Source organism: Pyrus communis, chromosome 11, assembly GCF_963583255.1.
Source record: "Pyrus communis chromosome 11, drPyrComm1.1, whole genome shotgun sequence".
Lineage (NCBI taxonomy): Eukaryota > Viridiplantae > Streptophyta > Magnoliopsida > Rosales > Rosaceae > Pyrus > Pyrus communis.
Window position 1 is genome coordinate 3,636,504 of NC_084813.1, and position 27,462 is coordinate 3,663,965.

The 27,462-nt window shown below is 35.8% G+C and overlaps 5 protein-coding genes across 6 annotated transcripts; 2 read left to right on the forward strand and 3 right to left on the reverse strand.

Annotated features, from left to right (window-relative positions):
- Nucleotides 1-1,540: 1,540 nt before the first annotated feature.
- On the forward strand, nucleotides 1,541-4,858 carry LOC137708650 (mannose-6-phosphate isomerase 1-like). Its single transcript, XM_068447771.1, has 5 exons — nucleotides 1,541-2,265; nucleotides 2,382-2,549; nucleotides 3,634-3,846; nucleotides 3,977-4,243; nucleotides 4,358-4,858. Exons 1-5 carry the CDS (start codon nucleotides 1,903-1,905, stop codon nucleotides 4,670-4,672), a joined length of 1,326 nt encoding a protein of 441 aa, XP_068303872.1. The 5' UTR covers nucleotides 1,541-1,902; the 3' UTR covers nucleotides 4,673-4,858.
- Nucleotides 4,859-5,865: 1,007 nt separating this feature from the next.
- Nucleotides 5,866-11,551, reverse strand: LOC137708303 (uncharacterized). 2 transcript variants are annotated; one of them, XM_068447351.1, is made up of 9 exons: nucleotides 11,109-11,551; nucleotides 8,544-8,588; nucleotides 8,284-8,413; nucleotides 7,773-7,842; nucleotides 7,628-7,676; nucleotides 7,185-7,282; nucleotides 6,337-6,475; nucleotides 6,045-6,211; nucleotides 5,866-5,908 (listed from the first exon to the last, which is right to left on the reverse strand). In XM_068447351.1, the coding sequence occupies exons 1-8, from the start codon at nucleotides 11,469-11,471 to the stop codon at nucleotides 6,053-6,055; spliced, it is 1,053 nt and encodes a 350-aa protein (XP_068303452.1). In that variant the 5' UTR covers nucleotides 11,472-11,551; the 3' UTR covers nucleotides 5,866-5,908; nucleotides 6,045-6,052. The 2 variants fall into 2 exon arrangements, with proteins under 2 accessions (XP_068303452.1, XP_068303451.1); XM_068447350.1 differs by having other exon boundaries at nucleotides 5,866-6,211.
- A 1,920-nt stretch (nucleotides 11,552-13,471) lies between these two features.
- On the reverse strand, nucleotides 13,472-18,028 carry LOC137708158 (caffeoylshikimate esterase-like). Its single transcript, XM_068447166.1, has 8 exons — nucleotides 17,739-18,028; nucleotides 17,076-17,105; nucleotides 16,732-16,858; nucleotides 16,494-16,640; nucleotides 15,335-15,465; nucleotides 15,086-15,223; nucleotides 14,858-14,956; nucleotides 13,472-13,972 (listed from the first exon to the last, which is right to left on the reverse strand). Exons 1-8 carry the CDS (start codon nucleotides 17,883-17,885, stop codon nucleotides 13,745-13,747), a joined length of 1,047 nt encoding a protein of 348 aa, XP_068303267.1. The 5' UTR covers nucleotides 17,886-18,028; the 3' UTR covers nucleotides 13,472-13,744.
- Nucleotides 18,029-20,156: 2,128 nt separating this feature from the next.
- LOC137707737 (uncharacterized) lies at nucleotides 20,157-22,341 on the forward strand. The gene is made up of 4 exons (XM_068446650.1): nucleotides 20,157-20,316; nucleotides 21,108-21,307; nucleotides 21,408-21,471; nucleotides 21,641-22,341. The coding sequence occupies exons 2-4, from the start codon at nucleotides 21,141-21,143 to the stop codon at nucleotides 21,932-21,934; spliced, it is 525 nt and encodes a 174-aa protein (XP_068302751.1). The 5' UTR covers nucleotides 20,157-20,316; nucleotides 21,108-21,140; the 3' UTR covers nucleotides 21,935-22,341.
- Nucleotides 22,342-25,609: 3,268 nt separating this feature from the next.
- On the reverse strand, nucleotides 25,610-27,020 carry LOC137749450 (ribulose bisphosphate carboxylase small subunit, chloroplastic). Its single transcript, XM_068489542.1, has 3 exons — nucleotides 26,771-27,020; nucleotides 26,208-26,342; nucleotides 25,610-26,091 (listed from the first exon to the last, which is right to left on the reverse strand). Exons 1-3 carry the CDS (start codon nucleotides 26,954-26,956, stop codon nucleotides 25,861-25,863), a joined length of 552 nt encoding a protein of 183 aa, XP_068345643.1. The 5' UTR covers nucleotides 26,957-27,020; the 3' UTR covers nucleotides 25,610-25,860.
- Nucleotides 27,021-27,462: the final 442 nt, after the last annotated feature.

A 27,462-nucleotide genomic window follows, 5' to 3' on the forward strand; every position in this document is an offset into this window, starting at 1 on the left:
AAGGAAAAGTCTTTTGTTCCTTGTGGATACAAAAAAAAAATAGCAAGCTGTGCTAATTGAACTTTCATTTCCTTATGGATTCTCCTCATTTTTATTAACGAAAGAATATTTCATATTCGACCCAGATAGATAATAAAGATAAATATATATTAATTATGGACACATATACCATCAGCATAGTGCCCCTAGATCGAAATCAACACATCTAAGACATTGTTCTGTCGTGTTGCCGTCAAAGACATGTAATCGACAAATCCCAAATACAACAACTATTCCTCGATCCAAACCCAAAAATTGTGTAATTGTTAATAAATAAATAAACTATGTATAAAGCAAGTGATATTTTATACATTAATATTTTGCCTAAGTTACTTTTATACATTAATATCGAACTCGTTAAATTATATTGAGAGTAAAATCTAATTTTTTGCACAATATTTTTAGAAAATGAATAGCGATCTTTTGATATAGGCGCCTCAGTTTTAAATTTGCTAGATCAAACATCCATGTCTTTTAGTGATATGATTAAACTTTTTTTTGTCATAGTTTTGGTGCTATATGCACATTTTATTGTAACAAATTTGCTATAATTTAGTCTTTTGATTACACTCTCCTCTGTTAGAGATAATTGCCAAAAAAAAAAAAGGTTAAATTCAAAATTATTTTCACAATAATGCTACAATTTAGCAATAATTATCTACGATTTAAGATATTTTCTTTCCAAAATAGTTTAAAATATTTTTAAATCCCCCAAAATCAAACGTAAGTTTTTCTTTTAGTACGTTAAGAGAAAATAGGATTGTGAATAATATAAATGTACCAATACACAATGTGTACAAAATAAAACGTACCAAAATAAAAATAATGTACCAATATTAACAATATGTATCAAATCAAACGTACCAAAATTGCAAATAAATGTACCAATTAATGATTTTTGTAAGTTCAAACGTACCCGCAGATAATATATACGTAATGTATTGTATCTAATAATAATTCATCAACAATTATACTTAACAAAAACAGAAAGAAAAAAAATATATATATATATATATATAATTTCACAAAAAAATGGAAAAAATTACACGGAGCTTTTATATTGATCACCAACTATTTGAAAAAGAAAAAACCCATTTGGAAAAAGAAATAATATGAAATGTTTGCATAAAAAAAAAGTGATAAAAAAAACATATTTGGAAGAAGAGAAAATATAGTTTAATTAATAATATCTTCACTAAATAAGGAAATGTGCATCATGCAAATAAAATGATAAATTTAAAAATTATTTTAATTTTAAAAAATAGAGGTGACTATTAGTTAAATTACTTTAATCAAATTTAAAAAAAACGTTTAAATTAAATGATATAGAAAAACTGTAAGTGATTCTAATTTTCTCAAATAAATACTACTTGATCGTAATAACCGACGTGAAGGATCTTAAGAAAAAAGAAGTGTAGGAAGTTTCCTGCAAGTACAAAAAAGCAGCGTGTATTTAATCTGACCGGGAAAGAATGGCGGTATTGGGAAGGACAACTGGAAACCTTTTCTGGATAGTCATGAGACTCAGAGCCGTGCAGACCCCACTGCCACTTTCCTCCCCTATCTCTTTCTCTTAACTTCCCCTTCACTCTCTCCCTTTCACTCTCTATCTCTCTCTCTCTCTAAGTAATTTCCCTCTCTCTCTCTTCCCATTCAAACGCTTTGAAAAGCAGCAACTTGTCCTTCAAATCCCTCCCTCACGGCCACCATCATCTTATGAGCATCTCATTCGCATTCCCTTAATTTCTCTTAGCCTTCATTCGCACACTCTGTTCGCCTTTTCTCCATTTTTGTTATAATAAAGCTGAGGCGAAACGGTAGCAGTTTTATTACAACAAGCTCGACTGAATTGTCCAATCATTCATGGACTCCGTCGGCAGGAAATCAATGAAGCACCATAACCAGAGGACTGGTTCGCTTCAGCGGCTGAGATGCTCCGTTCAGAACTACGATTGGGGGAAGAGGGGACAAGATTCCCAAGTGGCCAGGCTCTCTGCTTTCAACTCTGGTTCCGGGATCAACCCAGAAAAATCATATGCTGAATTTTGGATGGGAACCCACGAGTCCGGACCTTCCTTTTTGATTCAGAATTCGGATGAGAATAATGGGTTTTTCCCAATTGGGTCTCAGATTGTATCTCTCAAAGATTGGATTTCCAAAAACCCAAATGTGCTTGGTGAGAAGGTGATCCAAAAATGGGGCTCTGACCTTCCTTTTTTGTTCAAGGTAACCTATTGTTTTTTTTTTTTGGGGTTTTTTTGGTTGTTAAAAATTTGGGGCTGTGGACTCTGGTATGGAGTTTTCTTTGTTTGGTTTTTGTGTGTTTGTTGTGTGTGTTTTAGGTGCTTTCTGTGGGGAAGGCATTGTCAATACAGGCACACCCAGATAAGGATTTGGCCAAGATTTTGCACAAGTTGATGCCAAATGTTTACAAGGATGCTAATCACAAGCCTGAGATGGCCTTAGCCACCACCCACTTTGAGGCTCTGTGTGGTTTCATCACTCTTCAGGTAAAGATCATTTTCATATGTTTATTTAAATCTCAGAAACGATAACAATCTTAAAATAATTTTTTACTAGAGAGAGCTGTGTATTCCCTTCTTAATATCTCTATCTTATGCCTACGTTGCATAATTTCCCTAAACATTGGGTTGGTTTGAATTGTTTGGTTGCTAAGTCTTTTCACGAAAATCATTAGCACTTTTGAATGTTTACGTGCCTCCTTTTATTGTGTTTATTTTGATATTAAACAAAGGTAAAACCAAAGAGTTGTAATCTTGTCTGGGCCCCATTGAATAATCGGCCATTTACCTAGTCAAAATCAGAATCATGAGGACTTAAGGCAGAGAATGATATAATACCAAATGAGTTAAAAAATTACTTTTTCTCGTTCCAACTGTTTAGAAATCAAACCATTTATTTTTGCTTTAATTGGTAAAAAAATCAATAAAATTATTTGGACAGGCAGGCACACAGTTTTTTAATATAAGGGGCTCAATTTTTTTTTATTTTTTATATACTAGGTAAACCATATTATATAAATCACATGATGTGCCGGTTGATGGTTGGATATTTTCATTAATAATTTAAACAATGAATTCACCAACTACCACATTATGTCGTCTACAAAATATGAATCAAGTAGATTATCTCTCTAGCATCACCCCAAATTTTTATATGTGAACTACACCTGAATTAACAAAAATGTCGGCAAATCTAATCGGTCATATTTTTTTTTTTAAAGATCTATTTGTACACACAAAATTTAAATCTCTGTTGATGCCCTCTCCAATACTCTACGATAAATAAATAAAACCCGAAATCATAATGCAATCGATTCCATCACTGGTTGAAGTATTAACTTCTATTTCATTAATTAAACTTAGATTATATTTAATAATTGAGGTCAAGAGCAGGTGTAGTGTTACTTTTCAGACGTTGAGAATCTCTTGCTAGGATACCTTTTTCTTCCCAATTGTTTTTCTTTTCTCAAGGAATATTGCCTTCTGTATAGGGATCTATGTGGCATTCCAACTAATTTTAATTATAATTACACGTTTAATTACAATTATAATTTTTCCATCTTATTGACAGGAGCTTAAAGTTGTGCTTGCTAATGTCCCTGAGATTGAAGAACTAATTGGCAGTGAAGAAGCAAAAAAAGTTTCCGGAATCACTGATCAAGACGAGGAGGAGAAGGTAACGTCCTCTCTGCGTTCGGTTTTCACCCACCTCATGTTAGCCAGCAAGGAGAGGATAACCACAGTTATTACTAAAATGAAAGATCGTTTACACATCGAAAGTCAGGTTGGTTGATGTGTTTTTTTCTTCAATGTAACTGTCAAATTATGTTTTTTCTTCGCCCGTAGGATGATCTGATTGAAGATCCTGCTATGCTCATTCTGGATTTGTGTAACAGTTTTCGCTATTTTGGCAGGCGAGGCGTTTGACAGAGAAGGAACAGCTGGTATTGCAGTTGGTAAAGCAATATCCAACTGATGTGGGTGTTATATCTGCCTTCTTCATGAACCATGTGAAGCTTAATCCCGGAGAAGCGATGTACATCGGGGCTAATGAACCCCACGCCTACATATTTGGTGAGTGCGTTGAGTGCATGGCAACCTCAGACAACGTAGTGAGGGCTGGCCTTACTCCAAAGCATATGGATGTTCAAACCCTTTGTTCTATGCTCACATACAAGCAGGTAAAATACAGCATCCCCGCGGTGGAATTAACACTTTTAACGTCAACTTGTTTGGTGCGGATTTTCCTTGCATTTCGCATGCATGTCTGAAATTTAACGTCTTTTCTTTTGCAGGGGTATCCTGACATTCTGCAAGGAGTTGCAGTAGGTCCTTATGTGACAAGGTATCTCCCGCCCTTCGATGAGTTTGAGGTTGATCGCTGCCAACTTCCGCAGGGAGAATCAGCAGAATTCCCTGCAGCCCCAGGGCCTTCGATTTTTGTGGTCACGTTCGGGGAGGGAATCATATACGCAAGCGATGTTCAAGGGGATGTAATTACAGAAGGAGACGTTCTTTTTGCACCAGCAAACACTCGGATTCGCATAACAGGCGCATCCGAGTTGCAGATATATCGAGCGGGTGTGAGCAGCATGTTCTTCCAAGCCTGATAAACTTCATTACGCAGTTGCACATCTTTGCTTTAGTCAAAGCACACAAATTATTAATTTTGCATTTTTTGATTTTTTTTACAATAAGCGTATGTAATATTAGCACTGTCATGAGAATGCCTGTGCTAGTGTGCCATGAAACGTACTAAAAATATACGAATAAAAAATATATCAATTTTAGTAGTTTTTATAATTAAGATTAATTTTGTATACATCGATATATTTATATTATGAGGTGGAAAAATAAATAAGGGTCGAACTCGTCATTTATGAGCTTCTAACAGGAAACCTTTCACAACCCACTAGTAGTTGGGGATGAATTTCAGGCCTGTATTCCACTTGGCACGCCTTGAGTTCGACTTCTAACGCTGTTGAATCATACGATAGTGGTCAAGACAGGCTGAAATGCCTTTGTTAGTCTTATTGACTTACTAGTGAAAGAAAATGGCAGTAGACCGTATTAGTACTAATTGACATAAATAAGATGGATTTCAATTGTTGGAGTTAAAAAACAACCCATGAAGTTAATTTTTCTGTATGGGGTGGTTTGATGACTATTAGGCCCGTAATAGTTTACAAACGGGCTAATAAAAGAATAAGTATACAGCTCAATACTTTGATCTGGTGGGATCATGCTACAGCAGTCCCAAGACTCCCAACCTGGCAGTTCGTATAAAAGTTTTGCTCACTCCCACATTTTTTCCTTTCATGAGTGAACGGTTGAGATTTAGTGTAGAGGAGAATTTCCAGTAAGTATAAACAGCCAATCTCAGGAATGATTAAATTCAGTTGCAAATTAAAAGAGAATTTAGGGTTCATTTAGTGCATCGGACTTTTGGTAGAAGTGCTTCTATAACAAACACGTCAACATTTTAAATAAAAATTCGAGTGTTTCATATAAAGCAATGGAAGTGCTTTCTAAAATCTAGCAGGTGCTTTTGCCACTCGACGTAATGTCCATGAAGAAAATAAGGAATGCCAAGAGGGAGAGAAAAGAAAGTGCAGAAATCACTTCCATATTTTATCACGCCATTCCCCTGCACTGCATTGAGTTATGTTAGGCTTTAATATTCATTAGTATTTTGGGACTTTTGTAACATGGAGTGCCTTAGCAGTGGACTCACTTTGTGCTATGATGTTAAAACGGCCGAAAACGTCTTAGTAATTAGAATTAGGCCCAAAGCATCCCGAAAGAGAGAACTGTAACGAGTACTTGTGATTCCGTTCTCAGTCTTTCTACAGGTTCATATATAAAACTCAAATTTCAGATTTCTTAATTTCGCTGCCACGACAAACGAATTTTCCTTCTAGTTAAAAGGTACGAGTAAGAACTTAGATCTGCACTAGCAAAAATGACACTGAATACAGTTACCTTCGTAATCATCTAAGTTGCTCTCTCTTCAAATTTTCGAGCCATGCTAGGATAGCTTTTGCACCCTTCTCCCATAAACAGTCCAACATCATGTCATGGGCAACCCCTTTAACACAGATAGGAGAGACACCATAAAACCTGCCTATCTCGTTGAGGCCTTCAGCATCCTTGTATAGGGAAAAACAATAGCAGAAACAGAAATAAGCAAGGCAACGTAGTGGAAATTACAGACCAACATGTTTACATTGACAACATTAGAGAAAGAATCAAGTAGTATGTATAAGGAGTTTACCACAATGAAATCATCATTTGCACCCAACACGAGGAGTTCAATAGCTGACTTTGGCACTGAAGGAACGGGCAGCGATGCATTGAGCTTCCGCAGATCAAACAATGGCATTCTTGAACTTTCCTTCATTAGCTCTTGATAGCTGAAAGACAAATAGAACTTAAAAAAGTTATCTTCGCAAACGAAGACATTTTGGGAAGGAAACTTGTATTTTATGAAAAATCCCACAAAACTGCATAGAAGAAGTATCAACCAATTAACAAAGACAAGGGGAACCAAAAAGAAACAAACAAGACTACGTGGTTCAGTAAACTTGCCCCTACGTCCATGAGATTACGTGGATCGGTAAACTTGATTACAAGATTACATGATACACCCCCGCCCCCTGAACTATCAAGTTCCTCACTCCATCTAATGTTTTGTGGTTCATTTGTAACTAATTTATCCTATATCCCATAGTATTTGAAAATTCCTCATCCAAACATAGTGCTTAGTAGTTCTAGTCCTCTATTAGACAACCGCCCTCTCTTGGAGTGGACGTTTCTTTGATACAGACACTCTTGCCTCCTTTAGTGCCTCTATTGCACCCATTTTTTAACATACACTTCTTAAGTTTTCTGTTCTGATGAGGCTCAGTGTCCAGATATACAGTTTATGGGAACTTCAAGCAGAAATATAATTAAGCCGTGGTACCAGGGCAAATTGACTGAATGTGTATGAAATTACTCCATTTCCCGTGCACAAACTAATGCTTAAACTTAATACTAGATATATATTTATATATTGTTGAATGTCATCTGTCATTTTATGAAATGTCTAAATGACTTGAAAAGAATTGCTGGTAAACAAACCGTAAAACGAGGTGATCCTCCATTGTTGCGGAAAAAAATGTCTCCTTACAAAGAGAAAGAGATGTTTGAAACCCTTTAGCTGCCAAGCTGCGTGTAACCTACTCAAAAGTTCAAACAAATAATGCCTCAATAATAAGTAAAATTAACCTCTATGTCTACTGTTTACACATGAGAAAGCTGAAAATATTGCGGAAAAGGGTATCACATTTTCTATTTAGATATCCATGAAAACAGTAGTGAACAGCCTTCAAAAGAATGTAAGGGATGATAGGATCAGACCAAGTACGAGTATAAATGAAAAGATGCAACCTCATAGATATTTAGTTAAAAATGGAACCAAAGTTATGAAGGAAGATATAATTTAGGCGTAAAAAATCTATTAACTAATGTTTTGTGTAGCAATTTTCCAGTATGAATACGGTATAAAAGAGAAAGATCAAAACCTTATAAGCAGCAATAGGTTTGGTGAAGAGATAACGCCACACTAAGCCACTGGAGAAAATCAGAAATGTCAGTCTGGACTAATTACATTCAAATTGAAAGAAAGAAGGGAACAAATAATCAGACAAAGGAAAGTAGGTTATTTACCTATTACCCGAAGGAGGAACGGAGCAGACAAGCACAGCACCGGTAAGCTTAGGGAACAAATCCCTCTTGTCTAGAATAAGCCAAACAGCACAGAAAAATTATATAAGAAATTACCTTGCAAGTAAGAAAAATACTACATAAGATGAAATTCAATGTGCTTATAAGCTATACCACAGCCCAAGTCAGGAAGGAAACTTGATACCGCATTCAGTTAAAGTTTGATCAAAGTGTGCATTATGGTATTAGGCACAGTTAAACTTATCATGATAGAACCCAAAATTACTTGCCTATGATATAATCCGAAAAAAAATGTGAAAATTATTCAGAATAAACAAAATAATGAGTTACATTGATTATCGCCGTGTTTAAATAATTTGTAAGTTTTCAATGTTTATTGAGGGCTTTTTCTCCCCTCCTGCAATACATGATTTAGCCAAACTGCATTAAACGTTATGGCTCATGTCTCATCAGTCTGGAGATTTTATTCTACGTAGTTAAAAGTAGAAGTTACCCAAAATCTGGTCAGTTTTAGCGTTTGCAATATAGTATTGAATAATGAGCCCTCCAAAAGAGTGTCCAATCAATACTGGTGGAAGCGTGAGTTTCTTGCAGATGAAATCAGCAACATCACTTGCATGCGTCTACTGCAGAATATGCAGTGAACAGGAATAAGAACAGCATTTTAAGTATGGAAACTATAAGACGCAGGCATGCACATACTAGTGAATTCCTAGTAAAAGAAGTCTTTTTCCTAGCGGAAAACTACTATACCTGGAGAGTACCAGAAACAGAAGCGCTGGGTGCATCACTTTCACCCTGATAAATCAAAGGAGTACTACAAATCAGAACCAGACATGTATAGAAAGTTAGAAACAATACAACGAAGCCAACTCAACATATCATCCAGATACATGCTATTATGTGAATGGTAAAACAACAACCAAGCCTTATCCCACTAAGTGGGGTCGGCTGTATGAATCCTAGAAAGCCATTGCGCTCGGTTTTGAGCCAAGTCAATGGTATAGATTAAGAATTCAAAAATCAGGATGAAGAAAATAAGAATTTATCTTAGTAATAATTGGGTGTTTGATGGGCATGTTTTGCAGCTTGAAGATCTGTAATTTCGTGAATATAATTATCATACTCCTTTTTTTTTCTTAGCCGTTAGATTAAACAAATCAAAATAAAAAGAAAGAAAAGATAGTGCAAAATTTATTTTCCTTAATTACTAAAAAGGTTTAGGACTAAGAATCCTATGTTTATTAGACCAGTGATTTGGTAAAAACTCTTCAACGAGTGAGACTTTGTCGTACTGGTCCTGTATAAAGTTAGGTCTGTTTTCTCACAACAATAAACTTTTAAAGTAATCCAGGGTTGCAGAGAGTAGAAAGCTTTGATTTTGATTCGCTATCTCATGACACTAGGTATTTGTTCTCTTTCATATACTTGATTAAAAGGTTGTATTTTTGTTTTTTTTTTATGTGTTATGAAACGAATATCATATTAATTTACATAAAGTTTACATGTTCTATCAAAGCCATCGCACTCAATTTGAGATCCAGAAATAAAATTTTAAGAAATAAGTTCATATTTTTGTTTAGCAGAAGCCAATTAGGGTTTTGTTTTTTGCGCCTATAAGTTAACGGGAAGTGATTTCTGCGCACTCTTTTGTTTGGTTACACACCTTCGTTTGTATAAACCCTAACCCCAAAGCCCACAACGTGTACAGTCTTCTTGTACCTTTTCAAAACGTGTACAGTTACGTTTTCTGATTGATTTTTGGGTTAGGGTACAACACTTTTAAGAACAATTGAAAATTATTATGTATATGTTTCTTCTTCTTTTTCTTGTAATGCATGTTATTCACATGGTCTTAATATGTATTGATTTTGTTTTTCCAGTTTCTGCTATGGATTTTTCTTCCGTTGAGACTTTGATTAGGAACAATTTTGCAAAGTGGAGGCTGGACATAGAATTTGCTCTTGGAATCAGGGATCTCGACTTAGCACTAAGGGAAGATGAACCTCCTAAGCCAACTGAGGATAGCTCTGATGAACAAAGAGAAAAGTATGAAAAATGGGAAAGATCTAATCGCTTGTCTATATTGATTATGAAGAGATTCATGTCTGAGACTGTTCCTGGAGGAATTCCTAGTTGTGACAATGCAAAACACTTCTTAGATACTGTGGAACAAAACGTCAGAGAGTCTGAAAAGGCTGAAACCGGAAACTTAATGAGTTCTTTAACGACTATGAGGTATGATGGCAACGGCAATGTTCACGAGCACATCTTGAAGATGATAGGTATGGCCAATAAGTTGAAAGATTTGGATATTCATATCCCGGATCCCTTTTTAGTTCATATCACTCTTAACTCTCTTCCGCTACAGTTTGGACAACTTAAGACCGCTTACAGTGCTCAAAAACAAAAGTGGGAGTTGGATGATTTGATATATATGTGTGTTTTGGAGGAGGAAAGACTTTGTCATGAGAAGAGAGAGGGGGAAAATCTTGTGTTCAATAGGTAAGGTAATCAATCCTTAAGAGCAAAGAAGGCTATCAAGTTCAAGTGCTTTTCTGCAAAAGTGAAGACCAAAGGAAGAGGTATTGTCACTAGTATAAAAACTTGGCTCAACAATAGAAAAGGAATTGACAAGATATATATACATATATATACATGATGACATGAAAGTTTGAAGTTTGAATTTTGAGTTAAGTGTGTTTTGTTTTCTTATTTTTGCTAGAAATATTTGATAAGTTTTTGTTTTTCATTTCCAAACTTTACGTGTTTTTTTTTTTTTTGAAGTAAACGATACTATCTACACTAAAGGGGAGGGGATGGGCTTAGTCTCACAATGGGCTAGCAATAATATAGTTTAAATTCGCTTTTGGCGAGATTCGAACCTAAGACCTCTCACTTACAAGTGAAGAAGAATACCACTAGACCGTAGTACTAAGTGACCCAAACGTTATGTGTTTACTCATTGCTTTTTCCTCAACTTTTGGAATTAAAACTTGACTCAAAACTACCACAGGCTGATGCTAGTAGTGTCGATGAAGAACATTTTTTTACCAAACCCCTAACAAAAGTTAAGGCTGTAAACCCTTATTGTGGTAAGTGTTCCTATAAAATACCTGTCATCTATAATCCAAAATTCAATACCACAACAAAAATGTCAGCATATACGAATCCATGGAATCCAATTCTTACACACTACTCTGATCAAATAAACATTCAAGTTATGGAATTGACAACAACAAATGAGACATAAAATCAGATAGGAAAAAAAATGGCAATTAATCAACAGAGCGGAGCATAAAAATGGAAGGAACTGACCTGACCCAACAAGCTAACTGCATAGCAATCATACCCAGAAGCCGAAAAGAAAGGGAGCCAGTGCTCAGCCCAGCACCAAGCAGCGTGGTAGCTTCCATGGACGAAAACAAGAGGTGGGTTTTCACTTGGTCTCTGTTTTTCCTCGCCTGATTGTTTTTCTTCAACTCTTTTGTGCACTATTACCTCCATGTTCAGACCGGAAGGGAGCCGGTGGAAAAGACGGGATTGTTCCTGTTTGAGCTGGTAAGGGACTCGCATTCTGTGAGCTTCATGGAGGGCGGCCCTGGGCTTTATGGTAACCCTCCCAGAAGAGAGGTTGGGATGAAGTTGAAAGATGGTGCGGAGGGAGAGGACAGCAGCCATTCACGTGAAACTGATCTCGCCCCTTCCCCTTCGAGAGACTTACCTTTCATCTGGGACGAGACAGCAGCCACATCCCAAACTAATAATGAACCGCCAGAGAGAAAAATTAAGCATATTTTTTATTTATTTAAAGAACTAGTTTGTGGTTTTTAAATTCACATAGGTATTTTAGCATTTTTTAAGCATTATCGTGTGATTCATCAACACTAACAATCAAACTCAGGATGTATGATTGAGCAGCTTGCCCCTAGCCACAAGCCCCCTTAGTCATCATCGTGACTCACAAAGGCATTCAGCCTCCCCTAACAATCATCGTGTGATTCACCATTTGGTATGCAACTCATGGCTGGCTAAGAGCATCTCCAATGGGGCTTTATCCTCCTTGAGGCTACCACATTTATAGCTCTAATGAAAAATTGCATCCCCAATGGCCCGGAAAATGGGACTACATCCACCACAAGGGCTAGCAACTTCAATCATAAGATAGCAAGAAGTTAGTCTACATCTAGCCCCAAAAAGTAGTGGGACCACACCAAATTGAGGGCCCAATCTTGGTTTTTGTTTTTGTTTTTTTAGTTTATAAATGGGTGGGCCCCATTTTTAATTTCAAAACATGATTTTAAGGGTTTATTTTTCAACCGTTTAGGATTTTAAGAGTTTATTTCAACTGTTTGTTTGATTAAGAAAACATATACAAACAGACTATTTTTTGTGTTAATGATTAGAAAAAAAATGTTGTGCTTCGTGTTTAATTTTCTAGAATGAAAATTTCATTAAAAAAAATGATGAAATTTAACATTGGTAGTTTAGAGACCTAAATCGGAAATATAAACAAATAACAAAACTAAATTATGATAAGATAATCCAATCCAATGATTGTTATGAAATGAAAATCTTGTTTGATTTCGGAGAATGTGTCAATCAGAGAAATAAACCAATGGTTGTTATGAAATGAAATCTTATCTTGTTTGATTTTATAGAAACAAACCAACAAATGAGATTGAGATAAGATAATCAAAACCAATGATTATTATGAAACGAAATCTTATCTTGCCTGATTTTATAAAAACAAATCAACGGATGAGATTGAGATAAGAGAATCTACAATGGTGCATAAGTGATGAAATATAACTTTGTCAGACTTTGAATATTTTTAGGTTAAAAAGTTCATAAATTAAAATTTAAGATAACACATCTAAAAATCAAGTTTAAGATAACACGTCTATGAAAATCTTGTTTGATTTTGGAGAATGTGTCAATTAGAGAAATAAACCAATGGTTGTTATGAAATGAAATCTTATCTTGTTTGATTTCATAGAAACAAACCAACAAATGAGATTGAGATAAGATAATCAAAACCAATGATTATTATGAAACGAAATCTTATCTTGCCTGATTTTATAAAAACAAACCAACGGATAAGATTGAGATAAGAGAATCTACAATGGTGCATAAGTGATGAAATATAACTTTGTCAGACTTTGAATATTTTTAGGTTAAAAAGTTCATAAATTAAAATTTAAGATAACATGTCTAAAAATCAAGTTTAGAGAAGTTAAGACAATAATAAATTTACCGCGTAATCAAATTACTGCATAATAAAATATATAGCCCCATATACAGCCAGAAAGATATATAGCCCCTTATTGGGAGAGATTTTTTTTTAGAACCCCAAATATTCTTCGAAGCTCTAAATTAGGCGATATCCACCACTTTTCTAACCTCATATACAGCCCCTCATCAAGGATGCTCTAAGAAAGCATTCCCTGCAGCCCGCTTGTACTGCATTTGTTTTTACCCTTCTGAGTGGACCAAACAAAGGAAGAAAAATGACAGTTCATTTATTCAACAGGTCCTTCGTTCCTCAAAGCTACCATAAAATACAAAACATATTGAACAGGTTCTGATAAAATGAAATTCCAGTTTTAATTAAATCAACCAGCAATTTAACTAACTATAATCTTATTGGCGGATGTGGCTTCAGTGCTACGTAACATCTAGAAAAAAAAGTGAGAATTTCATTCACCAAGCAAGAGGAAAGCAAATTACAAAAGCTCCAGCCTCTCCTATGAAAATGGAGGAATAGAGTTTGCAACCTAAAATTTATTCGAATTGTGTGCCATAAATAATACAATAATCCAATGTTATTCACCAAAGAGTCTGCATATTCACAATAGACACATCCAGTGCTCCTTTTTCTTCCCCCCTTACCCCTTTTCTGAAACACACGTCAAGAACATGAATGCGGGTGCTCACAAATGCGCACGGAGAAGTTAGCTGCCTGATAATTTTTCACTTTGCTCATTAAGCCATGAAATGATGTCGCTAAAAACTCGATTTATCATTTCATCTGACTCACCCTCCAGAAGGGAATGACATGCATCCATGTAAAGGATGAGCTTCTTGTCGGGACTGCTTGCTTTCTCATACAGGGCCTTACTTACAGATGGATCCGTTACAATATCAGCCTCTCCATGCAGGATTAATAATGGAAGAGAGACCTGTTATGAGATTTAATATAAGCGACCCAATAAAGTTAGAATTCTGTATGCGACTGCTGCTAAATTATACTGAAATCAACTGAACCTTTCGGGTAAAACATAATATCTGAAATTTCAAATAAATTTGTGTATTTGTTGAAAAGACAGAGTCAACTAACACCGTTGTCCAGTCCCCAGCACCGTCCCAAAAGGATAAGAAACTACCAACTTTCGGACAGTTTTGTGTTTAACTAACATATATTGAATCTACTGGAAATTTCATAAAGATGTATAGGGCTTTGTTGACAGAAAGATACTAGCATAGGTTTACTGGCTGTGAAGGTCCTAAGTAGTACATCTTGGTTCTAGAGTTAAATAGGGGTCTACAAGCAAGACTCAGGTCGGTTCTGAGTGCAATACCACCGATTTTCATTGGTCTAAAAGAAATGAAGCCCAACCAGAACCTCACTAAGCAAAAGCTGAACCAAATAGGGTCATGTCAAGCTGGATACAGAAGAATGGTTTCTAAGAAAACACATCACCAACGGTCCATGGAAATGTGGTGTATTTGTCTTGTGCTACTTCGTATCACAAATCACGATCTACAAGAGCTGTAGGTAATTTATGAAAATATTAAAGTCCTTTTTTATTTCTTCTTTGAATTTGTAATCCAGTCAAACTGTACTGAGTTAAAGTTACTTCAAATTCAGATCCAACCAAACATCCGTGGATTAAGCTTAATAAGAATTACCACCTAGTTATGCAGCAATAGGCGTCATTTATAAAGGGAAAAGGTTCACACTGAACAGACTGGATAGAACTTGATGCTATCAAAGAATATTAAAATGGTGATTCAGTTGATTTAGAAATTAACTGTAATAAAAGAGGAGTCATGGATTAGCATACTTCTTCCAATCGGCGTTCTATCTCTTCGGTAGTTCGGAGCATTTCTACAGCAGTCTGCAGGCGTGGTTTATCCTTGTAGGCAATAACATTATAGGCTGTCTGCATTCAGGATAATGAACAACTTGTCAGCCACAGTTTACCACCCATCTTATGAACATCAGATGATTCAGACCTTCCATATTTTTAATTTTTTACTGCTTGAAATTATTCATCAAAGAAAAGACTAACCATTTCTCTTTTCTTCAAGTCTTTAAATGCTGCCTCAGCCAGATTCTTTTGCGGAACCAATTTTTGCTTTGGAAGGAACTTAGCCACACCAATCAGGATTTGTGTTAGTATCCATGGTGGAACCATGTCCTCTGAAATCTACAAAAACAAAAAACAAAATGGAAAATGTACACCATTTAAGTAAAAGAAGGTGAAAACCGAAGAAAAACATTGCTCCTAATGCTAACACAATTAAGTTATGGAATTTACCTTGCACATCGGTGCAACTAGTATTGCGCCATTCCATGCACTAGCTTGTATTAGGTGAGCCTTCAGTGCTACAGCTCCACCCAAGGACTGTCCAAAGAGAAAGGTCGGGAGCGCACGTAACTCAGGCTGCTCTGCGGTCCAAACCAAAGTATGTATATATTAACAATTGAAATGAAGATGCCGTTTTGTATATTTCTTGTTTGAATAGACAGACCAGACATTATATACAGCATAATAAATTGTGTACAGATCCTTTAGTCTCTATCACTTGATTGTTGGATGGGAAATAAAGCAAAGGATCTATCACCAGCCAAGGAGTTCAATTCCCTATTTCAGATGCAAAGTACAAAAGAATAAGTAGCTGAGAAGAGTTACAGTAATTCAGAAGAAATTTTTTCCCTGAATTCGTTTCTTTTCACATCACTGCTATTCTTGTGGGCTGAATGAGGGCATGAGAGAGCAAATTGATTTTTCGTATCACTTTTCAAAAGGAAATGTTATGTTAACTTGACATAAAATTTGCACTCATTGTATTTGTTATCAACCATTAAAAGTCAAATAAAGTAGTTGAGAAATTTTCACTTGCTGCAACCCTCTCTACTCCCAACATCTCTGCAAAAGGGAGCATTTTTTATTATAGATGCTCTCCTATCAAATTCTCTGCAACTGTGCCTTTTTATACTAGTAAATGATCACAATACTACCCTGAATATTGGTCAAGGCAGCGTGGTAAGGTTGACAAGATGCGTACAGGCTGCAAATACCAAGTACCAAGGGATTTATGCTAGATTAGAAAGAAATGCACTATGAAATATTAGATAGATTGAAATGCTAGACGCAATGCATGAGGCATTTATAATTGACTACTTGAAACGAGTCGTTCAAAATCCTTTGTGTAGTGGCTTTGTAATGCCCATGTACTGCAGTTTCAATCCCTCTATCTAATGCTTTCTAGTGCATTTCTTACTAATGTATCCCAATCCCTTAGTACTTGGAAATCTCTCGCCCAAACACACCATTAGAGTTCATCTGACACTCGGATTTTCAGGTTCATACTTCTCAGTTCCAAACGCAGTGCAGGTTTGAAGGACCAAAATGGTACGACAATTTCTCACATTAGAAAGTTCAAACAAGAAAGTTAATAACTTATTCAGCACACCTTTGACATTCAAGAAATGCTCAGTGACATCATCTACAAGTCTGTCAAAGCTGGGAATATGGCCATGTAGACCTTCTGAGAGACCAAAGCCAGGGTAATCCATTGCAAAAACTCCGTAACCATTTGATGCCAACTTCCTCGCAATTCCTGCAGATATCATGAAATGACTATGTTCCACAAAGAAGCATGTTAAACACAGAAATTTGGTCAGCAAATACTCTTATCACAGGTTACATGCCTTCAAAGAAAAAAGTGCAAGTATCCCCATAGCCGTGACAGTAACACACTACTGCTTTGGGACGAGATGTCGCTGGAAGCCAACTCTTGCAGAATATCTTCAATCCCCTGGAGTTCACCTCATATGACTACACAATAGAATATGATGTGATCATCTTCATAAGAAAAGTAGAGAGCAGAAACTTCGGAAATCTAAAGAGGGAGGCCCAATGCATTTGAATAACGTATCCTAGCATGATACATGATCGCTTAAACTTAATTATAGGTAAGCACGGAAACTTGAAATGACATATGAACGAATGAAATAAAAATGCAAGTTGATTACCATCATAAAAGAGTTATTACCTCCTCCATTTTCAATCCATCAGTCGGTGTCTGCAAATTAACCAAAAAGTAAAACAATAAACATCACTAAGAAAATCTTCCAAGCATGTATTACAAAATGTCTGCAATGTCACCCTAACAATTACATAACATCCTGAACTCGAAATACCATTTAAAAAACATGACCAAAAAAACCAAAGCAAAATAGTATAAATAGCAAGTTTCAGTATCGGTTCGCGCTGCAGTGTGTACTGCAAGACTGAACTAAAAATCAAACTCAGGGACAAATTTTTTAAGCAGCAGTAATTATGTCAATGTAAAGAAAACAAATTTACGTTGAAAAATAGTTCACCCATTCCTCCCAACTACTTATTGTCATCAACCCATTTAAAAGTTTCAGCGTAAATCATCATCAACCCACCACAAAACCCAATTACACTCTCTCAAAACACAACTTGCACGAATTTTTTGAGCCATATTCTAATCTAATCTAAACTACGCAGAATTCGACGTTGCGTGTAGGGCATTCACACTGCACTAGCGAACTTGGCTACGCTCATGTCTATACAACTCAATCTAACTAAAACAGCCCCAAAAAAATAATAAAACAAAAAGTTCACTTTACCAATACCATAAATAGACAGACAAAGAAAAACAGCCGAATGGATTAAAGAAACAAAATACCTTGAATAGAATGTGGTCAATCCCAAGCTGAATTTTCTTGAAGGCCTCACGAGCCCGCCTTCTGGCAGGAGCTTCATCCATGTTTGCATCCAGAAGCTTCTGCAGTTTCTCGTCGACGCCTGGCAGCTGCCTCTTCTTGGGCGCCATTGCTGCTGCCTCCGTGCTCTTCCTCCTCTTTGTAACTCGGAAACAGAAGCTGACCGCCCTCAGCTCTGAAACGTTTCGAACGTTTCTTGTAAGAGTTGGAAACGTGAGCAACCAAATGAGATATGAATTGGAGCAGGAAGGAAGGAATCTCAATTGTTCCGGAAAGGGAGAAAAGGGTGGCGACCGTATGGCTAGCGGAGTTTCAACGCCATCTGGGATTCTGTCCAAAATTAATGATTAATAATTAGTACAAGTAAATGAAGGGCCCGGGAAGGAGGAAGCAAATAGGAATATTGACCATGGAAAATTAAAATAATTAAAAATAAACGTCACTTAATACTACAGTCTAATGATATTCTTTTTCATTTTTAAGTAAGAGGTCTTAGCGATTCTCATCAATGAAGAATTTGAACTACATTATTTTTAGTTCATTATGATAGTAAAAATAATAGTGTTTGTTCCAGGAAAAAAAAAGATTAGAGATTAAAGGGGCTTTCTTAAATTGAGACTCGATGTGGACTCTCTATTACCTCATAGTTTAACGTCAATTTTCGTGTCACTATAGTAAAACATTGTGGCAAAAACATGAGCTGACGAGGAGTCCATAAAATGTCCCACTTTTGAGAGAATCCCCCCGACATTACTCTTAAAAGTAATATACACTTACTATATTTTTCAACCATATTTGTATCAGCTTGTTAATAAAAATAGAGTCCGACACATATGGATCTCAAAATGATATAAAAGTAGTATGAAAAATGTGATAAAAGTAGCATATTTTTGTTTATTAATTAATTTAAAGAGCAAATGTTGAATGCAATGTTGGAGACGTGATCTAATTAGAAAGAAACGTTTTAATGGATTCGAAACATAATTTGATACACCATGCATTAACACTTGGGTTAAAAAGCTTATCGATATTTCTCTTCACATATAAGTGAAATGTTTTAGGTTTAATTTTCGTCAAAGACGAGTTTGAATCATATTATTACTACCTCATTGTGAAGTTAAACCTACCTCCTCTCTCTTAATGTAAATAATATCGGTTATTAAAAAAATAAAAAATAAAACTTATCACAATTATATTATGACACGCAATAAAAAGAAAAAGGAAATTGGTCGATTTATTGGTGAGAAGGTTTTGGCACGCACGCAACTTTGGGTTGAAAGTTCAAGTGTTGAATGACAACGATCTGATACATTCACCGTTTCCAATTACTGGAGTTTCATTTTCAAATCCTTACAAGTCAAAGAGATGCTTTAGTTTATTGCTTTTAAGATCGTCATCATGGGTCAAGTACAAAACTAACGACCAACCAGTTTAGTATGGAATGAGAATTGTTATATTACATATTATAATACAAGTGGACAGAAGTTTTTTCAAGTAACAATCAACTTGTATCATGTGGTATGCTGGCTCGTATTTTGAGTATATTTTTTTTGTGTAGAAAAATAATTTGCATGAAAGTAATAAATCATATTATAACATTTCGTAATAATAATACAATATTATATGTACCAAATTTTATATGTCATTGTACTGTATGTGACATGCCATCATTACTTCCAACAAAATTTTCACCATTAACTTAAAATTGCATACAAATGCTTACATCAAACTTTGTTATCTACGTCACTTAGTATTATGATCTAGTGATATTTCTTTTTATTTTTAAGTAGAGGTCTTATATTCGATTCACATCAAATGGGAATTTAAACCATATTATTGCTAGCTCATTATGAGATTTAACCCACTCTCATACCCCTTTATTGTAGATGATATTGTTTGTTAAAAAAAGAAAAAAATGAAAAAGAAAAAGGTTTTTGCCATCTCACCCTTGAAATATAATCTCTTGGTACTAATGTCTAATTATATTATTCTTCACGTGTAAATGAGAGGTCTTAGATTTTAATTATTATTAAAGCTGAATTTGAACCACATTTTTACTAGGCCATTATAAAGCTTAATCACTCCCTCACCCTCTTAACGTAGATATTATCAAGACTTCATTTCTCTAACAAGGTGAAGGAGGTTATTGAGATTGAGAAAATAACGGTTGAGACCGCTCAATCTTCCGATTATTCTACCACCGCGCGACTAATGATCTATTTAGGGCAAAAATAAATTGTGCTTTTCTTTGTAAACAAAAATAAATCGTCGTTGCATCGGGAAAAGAAAACAAATGCACGCGGATTCGCAGCTGTGATCGGGTAGACAATTTAAAGATAAAAGAGAAACAAATTCACGCGGATTCAGATAAAACAAAGTTCAGAAACAAATCACGTGGATGAAATGATGTCGTATCACCTTCGCCACCACTGTTACTTCACCACTATAAAATGAATCCAATATGCCCTCACTACCCACCCTCCTTCCTTCCGCCACTGCACCTCCCTCCCTCGCCTTCTTCCTCCGGAGGATTCCCGCCAGGTATCTCTCTTTCTCTCTCGCCTTCTTCCTTCCTTCCTAGTGGTTGTTTCAGATCTGGAGCTTTGAATTTTTAGCGGTTATTATTTCCCTAATTTTAGTCAATAACCCACAAACTGATCCGACCCAAATGTTGGTTGGAATTTTGTTCTTGTTTTTGTTTTTGTTTTTTTTTTTTTTTCTGAAATATATCTTTTGTAATTTATGGAAGACTGAAGAATTATGTGGTCGAATATTGTTTTGTAAAATCGGGTTGAGCTGTATTTACTATTCGCAAAACCAATTTTAAACCCCTGATTCTGATGCGATTTTGGGCGACTTCCGACGAAATCGAAGCCGTCTCAGCTTGGATTTTTTTTATGCGAACAATTACGGCCTTTTGGGGTGTTTTGTTCTCGAATTGGTGTATGTAACGGAGGCAATCTCCGTTTTCGCAGAGGTGTGATATATTAGATGTGAAATTTTCTATCTTCCTGTTTGGTTGCCTAGACAGTCCAAGAAAGTAGAGAATGATCAATCAAACAATTTAGAGGGGGGATAAAGTTTCTGGGATTGATTTTGTTCTGTGTTTGTTTCTGATTTAGTAAACTTAATCAAATTATTAGCTCGTTTCTACAGAACATATGTGTGCGTGTGACTTTGATTAATAATTTGGGTAACTTTTGTTTTCCAATTAAATTGAGGTTCAGTGTGTAAGATGAACAATTTTAAGGTTTTCGTTGGATCTGGAAGATTGATGGGAAAGTTTATCTGATTCGTGTTTTTCTTTGGTGGTGCTGTGTTGCTATGGACAGGCGTTCTTTTGTGGAACAGGAACGGTTTCGAAAATGAACCATTTCAATGTTCAGCAGCAGAACGCCTCTTTCGTGGGCTGTGAAGGCATCAGAGGTTCCGACTTGATGTTTGACACCAAGGAGCCTCTGGTTTGCCCCAAGCCCAGGCGAGTTGGGATTTTGTCTAACAACCCCATTAGGCCCGTGCGATGGCAGATGAGGTACTTTTACTTCTCCAATGTTGTCCCTTCCACCTTATGTTGGTTATTATGCTTTATTTATAGGTGATAACATGTATTTTCTCTTCTTTTCAATTTGCAGTCATCAACCCGAGTTATGCGACTCAAAAGCTGGGGCAGAGCTTCTGGACCTTATTCTCAGGAAGGTAAAATTGTTATTTCTTTTCCTTATAAATGATGATCTGGATTCGGTTAATACGCATAAATGATTAAGTGATGTTTTTTTTTTTTCCAAATTACTGCAACCATGGTGATGTTATTGCTTTGTACTCGATGTTATGATATTATGATTGACTAACATGTTGTTATCTACAGGAGGGTTATGGGTTGGAGCAATCATCCAATGAGGTTGCCTTATCGCCCCCATATTTTTGCGTTTCTCCTCCCAGTAGGGCTGCTAACCCATTAATTCAAGATGCACGATTTGGAGATGAGAAGACCACTCCTGTTTCGGCATTGCCTGTTCCATCTCCATCAACTTTATCGTCGCCACGCAAAGCAGGTTGTGTGAGAATGAAGTATGGGCTTAAACCTGCTGCAGTTAGAGTAGAGGGATTTGATTGTCTCAATAGGGATCGCCAAAACTCCCGCATCCCAGCATTTGCCTAAACTTCATCAAAGTAAGTGTACATATAAGAAGGAAAGCTAAAGCCACCATAGCTCACAAGTAAAGCGGACTTAGCAAGAAGAGCGAATTTTGACGATTTTTTGGAAGATGTACTAGTACTGTATATAGCGTTTGTTGTCGTCGGTGATATCTAAGTTGCTAATATCTACAAGTAGCGTGATGGAACATCACGAAAGAATGTCAACTGTCAAGCCTTGTGTTCGGGGAAAGTGTTTGTACATGTTTAAAGCCTTTTGCTCTGTTGTAATATTAAGATGGGTCTTGACTTTTCTGGTAATCACCAGGAAGAGTCTGTATAAAAACTTATCGGTGATATGGATTGGTGTATTCATCTGTAAATGTGTTTTGGTCATATTTTTGGAGATAAATGGGTTCTGGTTATTTGTCAGTTACGCGTCTTGGTCTTTCCCTTAAATCGATCCTCTTATTTTTATTTTTCGAACTGAGATATCTATGAATTGGAATCCTAATGCATCCAGATACAAATGTTTTCAAGTGTTCGATCCAATTCCCATAGAACCTACCACTAAAATACTCCTAGACAGGGATAGGGCTAAGCGGAGCGAAAAGGATTTTTTTATGAGATGAGAAATGAAAACATAAGTATGTATCTCTAAAAAATGTACACATCCATATAATAGGATTTTTTTTTTATTGTATTCGGCTCAATCCTTTTAGTAAGAGATTGGGCGCAGTTTAATTTCAATTCTATTAACACGAGAAATGAATAGATAGGTTAGACATTTGTCACACCAATGTAGTGTGAGCTAAAAGCTATATGATACTTCAAATTTTTTTAATGCAACGATATATTTACATTATAAAAGTGAAGGAATAAATTAGTTGTGAACTGGCTGATAGACACGTAACTATGACATTTGTTACCCTAGTATTTATATTTGCTAGTGGTTCATTCAAATTATTTGGAGCTAAATTACCATACTTTTGTAATTTACAAGTATTAAGATGCGTGTTGGTAAAAAGTTGAATTTGACAAGGTCTTATTCATTATGTTTTAGTCTTCCTATTCAAGTTGGCTTTATCTATTTAATTAATTATTATTTTATTTTTGGGTTGAAGGCCAATTGGTGTGATTTGTATTTATTTGGACCAACAGCTGGTGCGCTTATGTGAGTTGTTTTCAACTTACAAAGAAGGGCTTTCAACTTCACACAAAGATAAACTACGAATTACATTTTCCAGCTCGATTCCAAGCGGTGGGAATTTCTTTTTATTAGAATCATCATGACTCTTAGCTAAAACTAGGATCACTGGTGAGCTAGCATGGGATCATTGATTGCTTTTGATTTCAACAATTTTAAAAAACTTCGTGTATAGTTGTTTTTGTATTGTATTGAATCCTATAAATAAATAAGCAAATTAAATTACAACCTTCTCCTCTTACTGCTATCATATTTGTCTTTATATTTCTCTCTTTTTGTATGCTTGATGAAATACCTTAGTTGACAAGCATTGTCAGTCTTTAACATTATTACACAGGATGCATGCATCGACAAGCCTTTACAAATAATAGTAGTCGTCGACAATATTGGCACAATATTTTGGCATATGTTGGCAGGAATTGGCAGGGTGCCTACTAGGAGCTCTACGAAATGGCCAAATGAAGCATTTTAAGTTGATATTATGACCCATATTTGAAACTTCTGGCTTTGCCACTAAGACATAATATTAATTATGCCTACTCTAGTTTTGTAATTGTTTGAATTTCAGATTGATAATTAAGTTTCATTTATTGAGTTTTTTGGAATTTAATATTTTGTTCTTTGTTCTTGATCATAGCCTAGGATTTGAGTATTGAAGTTATTTACATATGAATTTATATCTGATCCTAAATAGATTCAATACATGCTTTGTGTATGAAAATTATGAACTTATATTTTGATTTGACGGTAGACAAATATTAGTTTGTGTGGCTTCCTTGAAAATGACATGACCAAGTTGATAAGTATTTAATTTGTTTTTCACTATGAGTAATTGAATTTTTGCTTGTTTGTGTATGTTGGACTATGGATGTATAGATGGTGGGAATAGTTGAATTTAAGCCTGATTCCAATAAAATTCACATCTCCTTGGGAAATTATTAGCAAGTGTACTTAACCCCGGACTCATGCACGACAGTTCTTTTTGTTAATCGCATGGAAGTTTTTGTTAATATGATAATTCATGAGCTGACAATTGGATATTAGGTTATGACAACTAGTAGTGGAACCCACTTAGTGCTTTTTTTCTTTGGTTTCAATCATACTTTTGTTTAATCATTGTTTAATTTTTATTCTTTTTCGAAACAAATGCAATCTTTATTTGATTTAGTTAATTAATAGTGATAGGATTCAATTGTTAATCTATTATAACTGATTCGTGTAGTTGCGAGAGAATTAGTTTGAATTAATATATTATTTAGGTTAGTTTAAATACACATCACTCGTTAATACTGTCATCTCTCATTTACAAGTGAAGGATACCATAAGGCCATTATGAAGTGGCTTTTCGATACTTAAAGTTAGACTTAAAGATGAATGAAAAATCAAGAGTTTAGTGTTTCTTAGCGGAGGAACGGTTACCTCTCATGGTTCAAGGGCCATGTCCTTTTATACTAGTAGGGTTGAGTATGATGTTGCCCATGATGGTGCACACGGCGTGCTCTAATTGGTATGTTTGAGAGAGAAACCAAAAAACTGTTGAAAGCTAGCCTCACTAACTGATCAGTAGCATAATTTCTTTGCTTGTGGACATTGAGTAACACTACAAAAGCACCCAAACAGCGACGCAAAAGTGCTTCAGCCTTGAGCAATTAACTGCAGGAATATGAATGCATGAAGTTTTTACTGCGGCAACTTTGAAAAGAGCAGCTTATCCGTTTGTTTATCTGAACAAATGCATGTCCATACGTGTAGCTATCAATGGTGGAGGATATATACAACAAAATTGGCCGCTCAATTATGAAATATTCAAAAAGGAATTGTGGCTCTTGATAACCTGCTTTGTAGATGATTTGTGGCCATTAATTCAGCTATCTACAAACTACAAGGGGACCGTTTTACAACCTAATTAATTTCCCAACGAGTTGAAAAATTAGAAGAAAGAAAGACAAATTGAAGGAATAACTGCGTTGCATAACATTTAATTATGTTTAAACGAATTTAATTAACATAAAAAAGCCGATTGGCACATTGCATTAATGAAGTAAATTATTCACGTGATTAAATCAATCTCAGTGGAAATTTTTGAATAGCAACCAAATTTCTATCATGTGCAGCCTATTTTGTTTCTTCAAAACTTAGGGTTTTAACCACTTAATGAGTTTGGTTACACTACCCTAAGGTCCTCGATCGAGTGGGATTCAAGCCTTTCACAATAATCTCGAGTGCTCGAGTGATCATTTTCCTAAATCTCGAAAACAGAGGTTAAAATTTTGTGATGTGTGTAAAGAGGGTTTGAGTTTGTAATTAGAAATAGTAAAATAATAAGAGTCAAAGAAAATTCTAATGGTAAAACAATAAAAAAAAAAATTGTATCTTATTTATGAATTACATTGTTGAACAATCTTCTTAAATAGCAAGATTTATATACATAATGGTATATGGGAGATATAATAAGTAATATAATCAGTAAATATAATACATTACTCGTCCAAATAAAAATAAAACACGGATCTCATTTATTCATGAATTTCTCAACCAACACCATCTTGAATCCGATAAAACACCAAATTCGAAAACAAACGAGAGTGCCTCGAAAAAGGATAGAGAATTAAAGAAACAAATAGGCAAAGGTCTTGAAAGCCCTAATCAAATACAAACTTAAACAGACCACCGGGACCCTTGGCTAAGAGCCACAATGGTACATACAACAACAACAACATTAATTATGAAAATTGTAAAACAACTTAGAAGCCTGGAGGCTTGTAAGCGATGAAACTGATGCACTGCACTTGACGGACATTGTCGAATCCGATGATACGGATGAAGGAGGTAGGGTAGGCCTTCTTGGCCTCTTCCAGCTCCTTCAACACCTGGGAAGAGTCGGTGCATCCGAACATGGGCAGCTTCCACATTGTCCAGTACCTTCCATCATAGTATCCTGGGGACCTGTGGTTCTCACGGTACACGAATCCAGTCTATATATTTGACACAATTTTTTACAAGAGAATTAAGTTAGCAAACAATTAAGTGCGTTACCACGTCAAATCATTAATTTAACAAACTACAGTATATAAGGTTAGAAATTATTAACCTCCAACTCAAATTCCAAGCAGGGAACCCAGTTCTTGCGGAGGAGGTAGTCAACTTCCTTGGCCAAGGACTCGGTAGAAAGGGGAGGAAGGTAAGAGAGGGTCTCGAACTTCTTCAGTCCGAGTGGAGGCCACACCTGTAATCATCAAAATATTTGATAAACTGAATTTGTACTTCGGTAAGTACCTTTTGTTTTGCCAAAAAACAAGACAAGATACTAGTATTATTTCGGCCAAATTATACAAAATAATACATATAAGTACCTTAGAAATAAAAAATAATTTGCAAAGAATCTGACCCGAAAGTATATATACATATATATTTGCAAACATATTTATTTGTTTGATATGTTAAATTATCAAACTCCTAATAATAATTTACTTACAGGTTGATAGATGATGTAGTAACTTTGTACTAACTAATTTTTTAGGAGCGAAAGCGAAACAATAGAACTTTGTATTAATTAATTATGAAATGTATTTGATTAGTAGTTTTTCAATTTAATTAAATGTATTAACATATTTTTAAGGGATTAGTAATTTATTAGTATCGATTAATTCTTACCTGCATGCATTGCACTCTTCCTCCATTGCTTGCAATAGAGGTAATGTCATTGCTTTTTCTGGTGACAGGGAAAGCTGAGGAGGACTTGAGGCCGGTGAATGGAGCAACCATTCTGGCTTGAGAGGGGGCTGGGCGGTCGGCGGAAACTGTAGCCACGGTACCGGAGGAAATCATTGAGGAAGCCATTGCTCTCTCTCTCTGCTTTCTCTTCTTTGCTTGAGTGCTTTACTTCTTTTGGTTGAGATACGCAGCTCCTATTCTGCCTATATATAGTGCTCTGGCTACCCATGTCCTATCCTACGGTCCTGATCCCATGAACATTTTACCAGCAAACACGGGCCGTTGGATGATGTACCTGATGACATTACAGCATAGAGACCACATGATGCAGAGGAACAATTTGAAAGCTAGCCTTATCACTAGGCACCACTATGACCTTGCCACGTGGAATGAGCTCCATTATCTTATCTAATCCAAGGGAGAAGGTGAATGTGTGATGGTGGTTGGCCTCTTGCTATGGTCAGTCTCTTCCCTGCTGTCGTTTTCGCACCATGCAGCCTCATCCTAGTATATTGGCTTTATTTCTGCACCCCTTTCTTCCTTACGAAATATTTACATGCAGACGTAGGTAAATTTTCACTTGTTACAGCAGAGCAGACGGCCTTTCGCTCAAGTGTTTCTTCAGCAATGGA

What these genes read in the sequence shown, in the direction of transcription:
- LOC137749450 (XM_068489542.1), bottom strand. Translation starts at nt 26,956, where the DNA reads ATGGCTTCCTCAATGATTTCCTCCGGTACCGTGGCTACAGTTTCCGCC. An exon ending in GAAGAGTGCAATGCATGCAG is followed by an intron (nt 26,343 to 26,770) that starts GTAAGAATTAAT and finishes TGATGATTACAG; the next exon opens with GTGTGGCCTCCACTCGGACT. An exon ending in GCTTGGAATTTGAGTTGGAG is followed by an intron (nt 26,092 to 26,207) that starts GTTAATAATTTC and finishes TCAAATATATAG; the next exon opens with ACTGGATTCGTGTACCGTGA.
- LOC137708158 (XM_068447166.1), bottom strand. Translation starts at nt 17,885, where the DNA reads ATGGCGCCCAAGAAGAGGCAGCTGCCAGGCGTCGACGAGAAACTGCAG. An exon ending in GCATTTCTTGAATGTCAAAG is followed by an intron (nt 15,466 to 16,493) that starts GTGTGCTGAATA and finishes TTTGGACCGCAG; the next exon opens with AGCAGCCTGAGTTACGTGCG. An exon ending in TAGAACGCCGATTGGAAGAA is followed by an intron (nt 13,973 to 14,857) that starts GTATGCTAATCC and finishes ATCTCATAACAG; the next exon opens with GTCTCTCTTCCATTATTAAT.
- LOC137708303 (XM_068447351.1), bottom strand. Translation starts at nt 11,471, where the DNA reads ATGGCTGCTGTCCTCTCCCTCCGCACCATCTTTCAACTTCATCCCAAC. An exon ending in GTTCCTCCTTCGGGTAATAG is followed by an intron (nt 7,677 to 7,772) that starts GTAAATAACCTA and finishes GATTTTCTCCAG; the next exon opens with TGGCTTAGTGTGGCGTTATC. An exon ending in GAGGATCACCTCGTTTTACG is followed by an intron (nt 6,476 to 7,184) that starts GTTTGTTTACCA and finishes TTTGTCTTTCAG; the next exon opens with CTATCAAGAGCTAATGAAGG.
- LOC137707737 (XM_068446650.1), top strand. Translation starts at nt 21,141, where the DNA reads ATGAACCATTTCAATGTTCAGCAGCAGAACGCCTCTTTCGTGGGCTGT. An exon ending in CCCGTGCGATGGCAGATGAG is followed by an intron (nt 21,308 to 21,407) that starts GTACTTTTACTT and finishes TTCAATTTGCAG; the next exon opens with TCATCAACCCGAGTTATGCG. An exon ending in TGGACCTTATTCTCAGGAAG is followed by an intron (nt 21,472 to 21,640) that starts GTAAAATTGTTA and finishes TGTTATCTACAG; the next exon opens with GAGGGTTATGGGTTGGAGCA.
- LOC137708650 (XM_068447771.1), top strand. Translation starts at nt 1,903, where the DNA reads ATGGACTCCGTCGGCAGGAAATCAATGAAGCACCATAACCAGAGGACT. An exon ending in GTTTACACATCGAAAGTCAG is followed by an intron (nt 3,847 to 3,976) that starts GTTGGTTGATGT and finishes CTATTTTGGCAG; the next exon opens with GCGAGGCGTTTGACAGAGAA. An exon ending in CTATGCTCACATACAAGCAG is followed by an intron (nt 4,244 to 4,357) that starts GTAAAATACAGC and finishes TTTCTTTTGCAG; the next exon opens with GGGTATCCTGACATTCTGCA.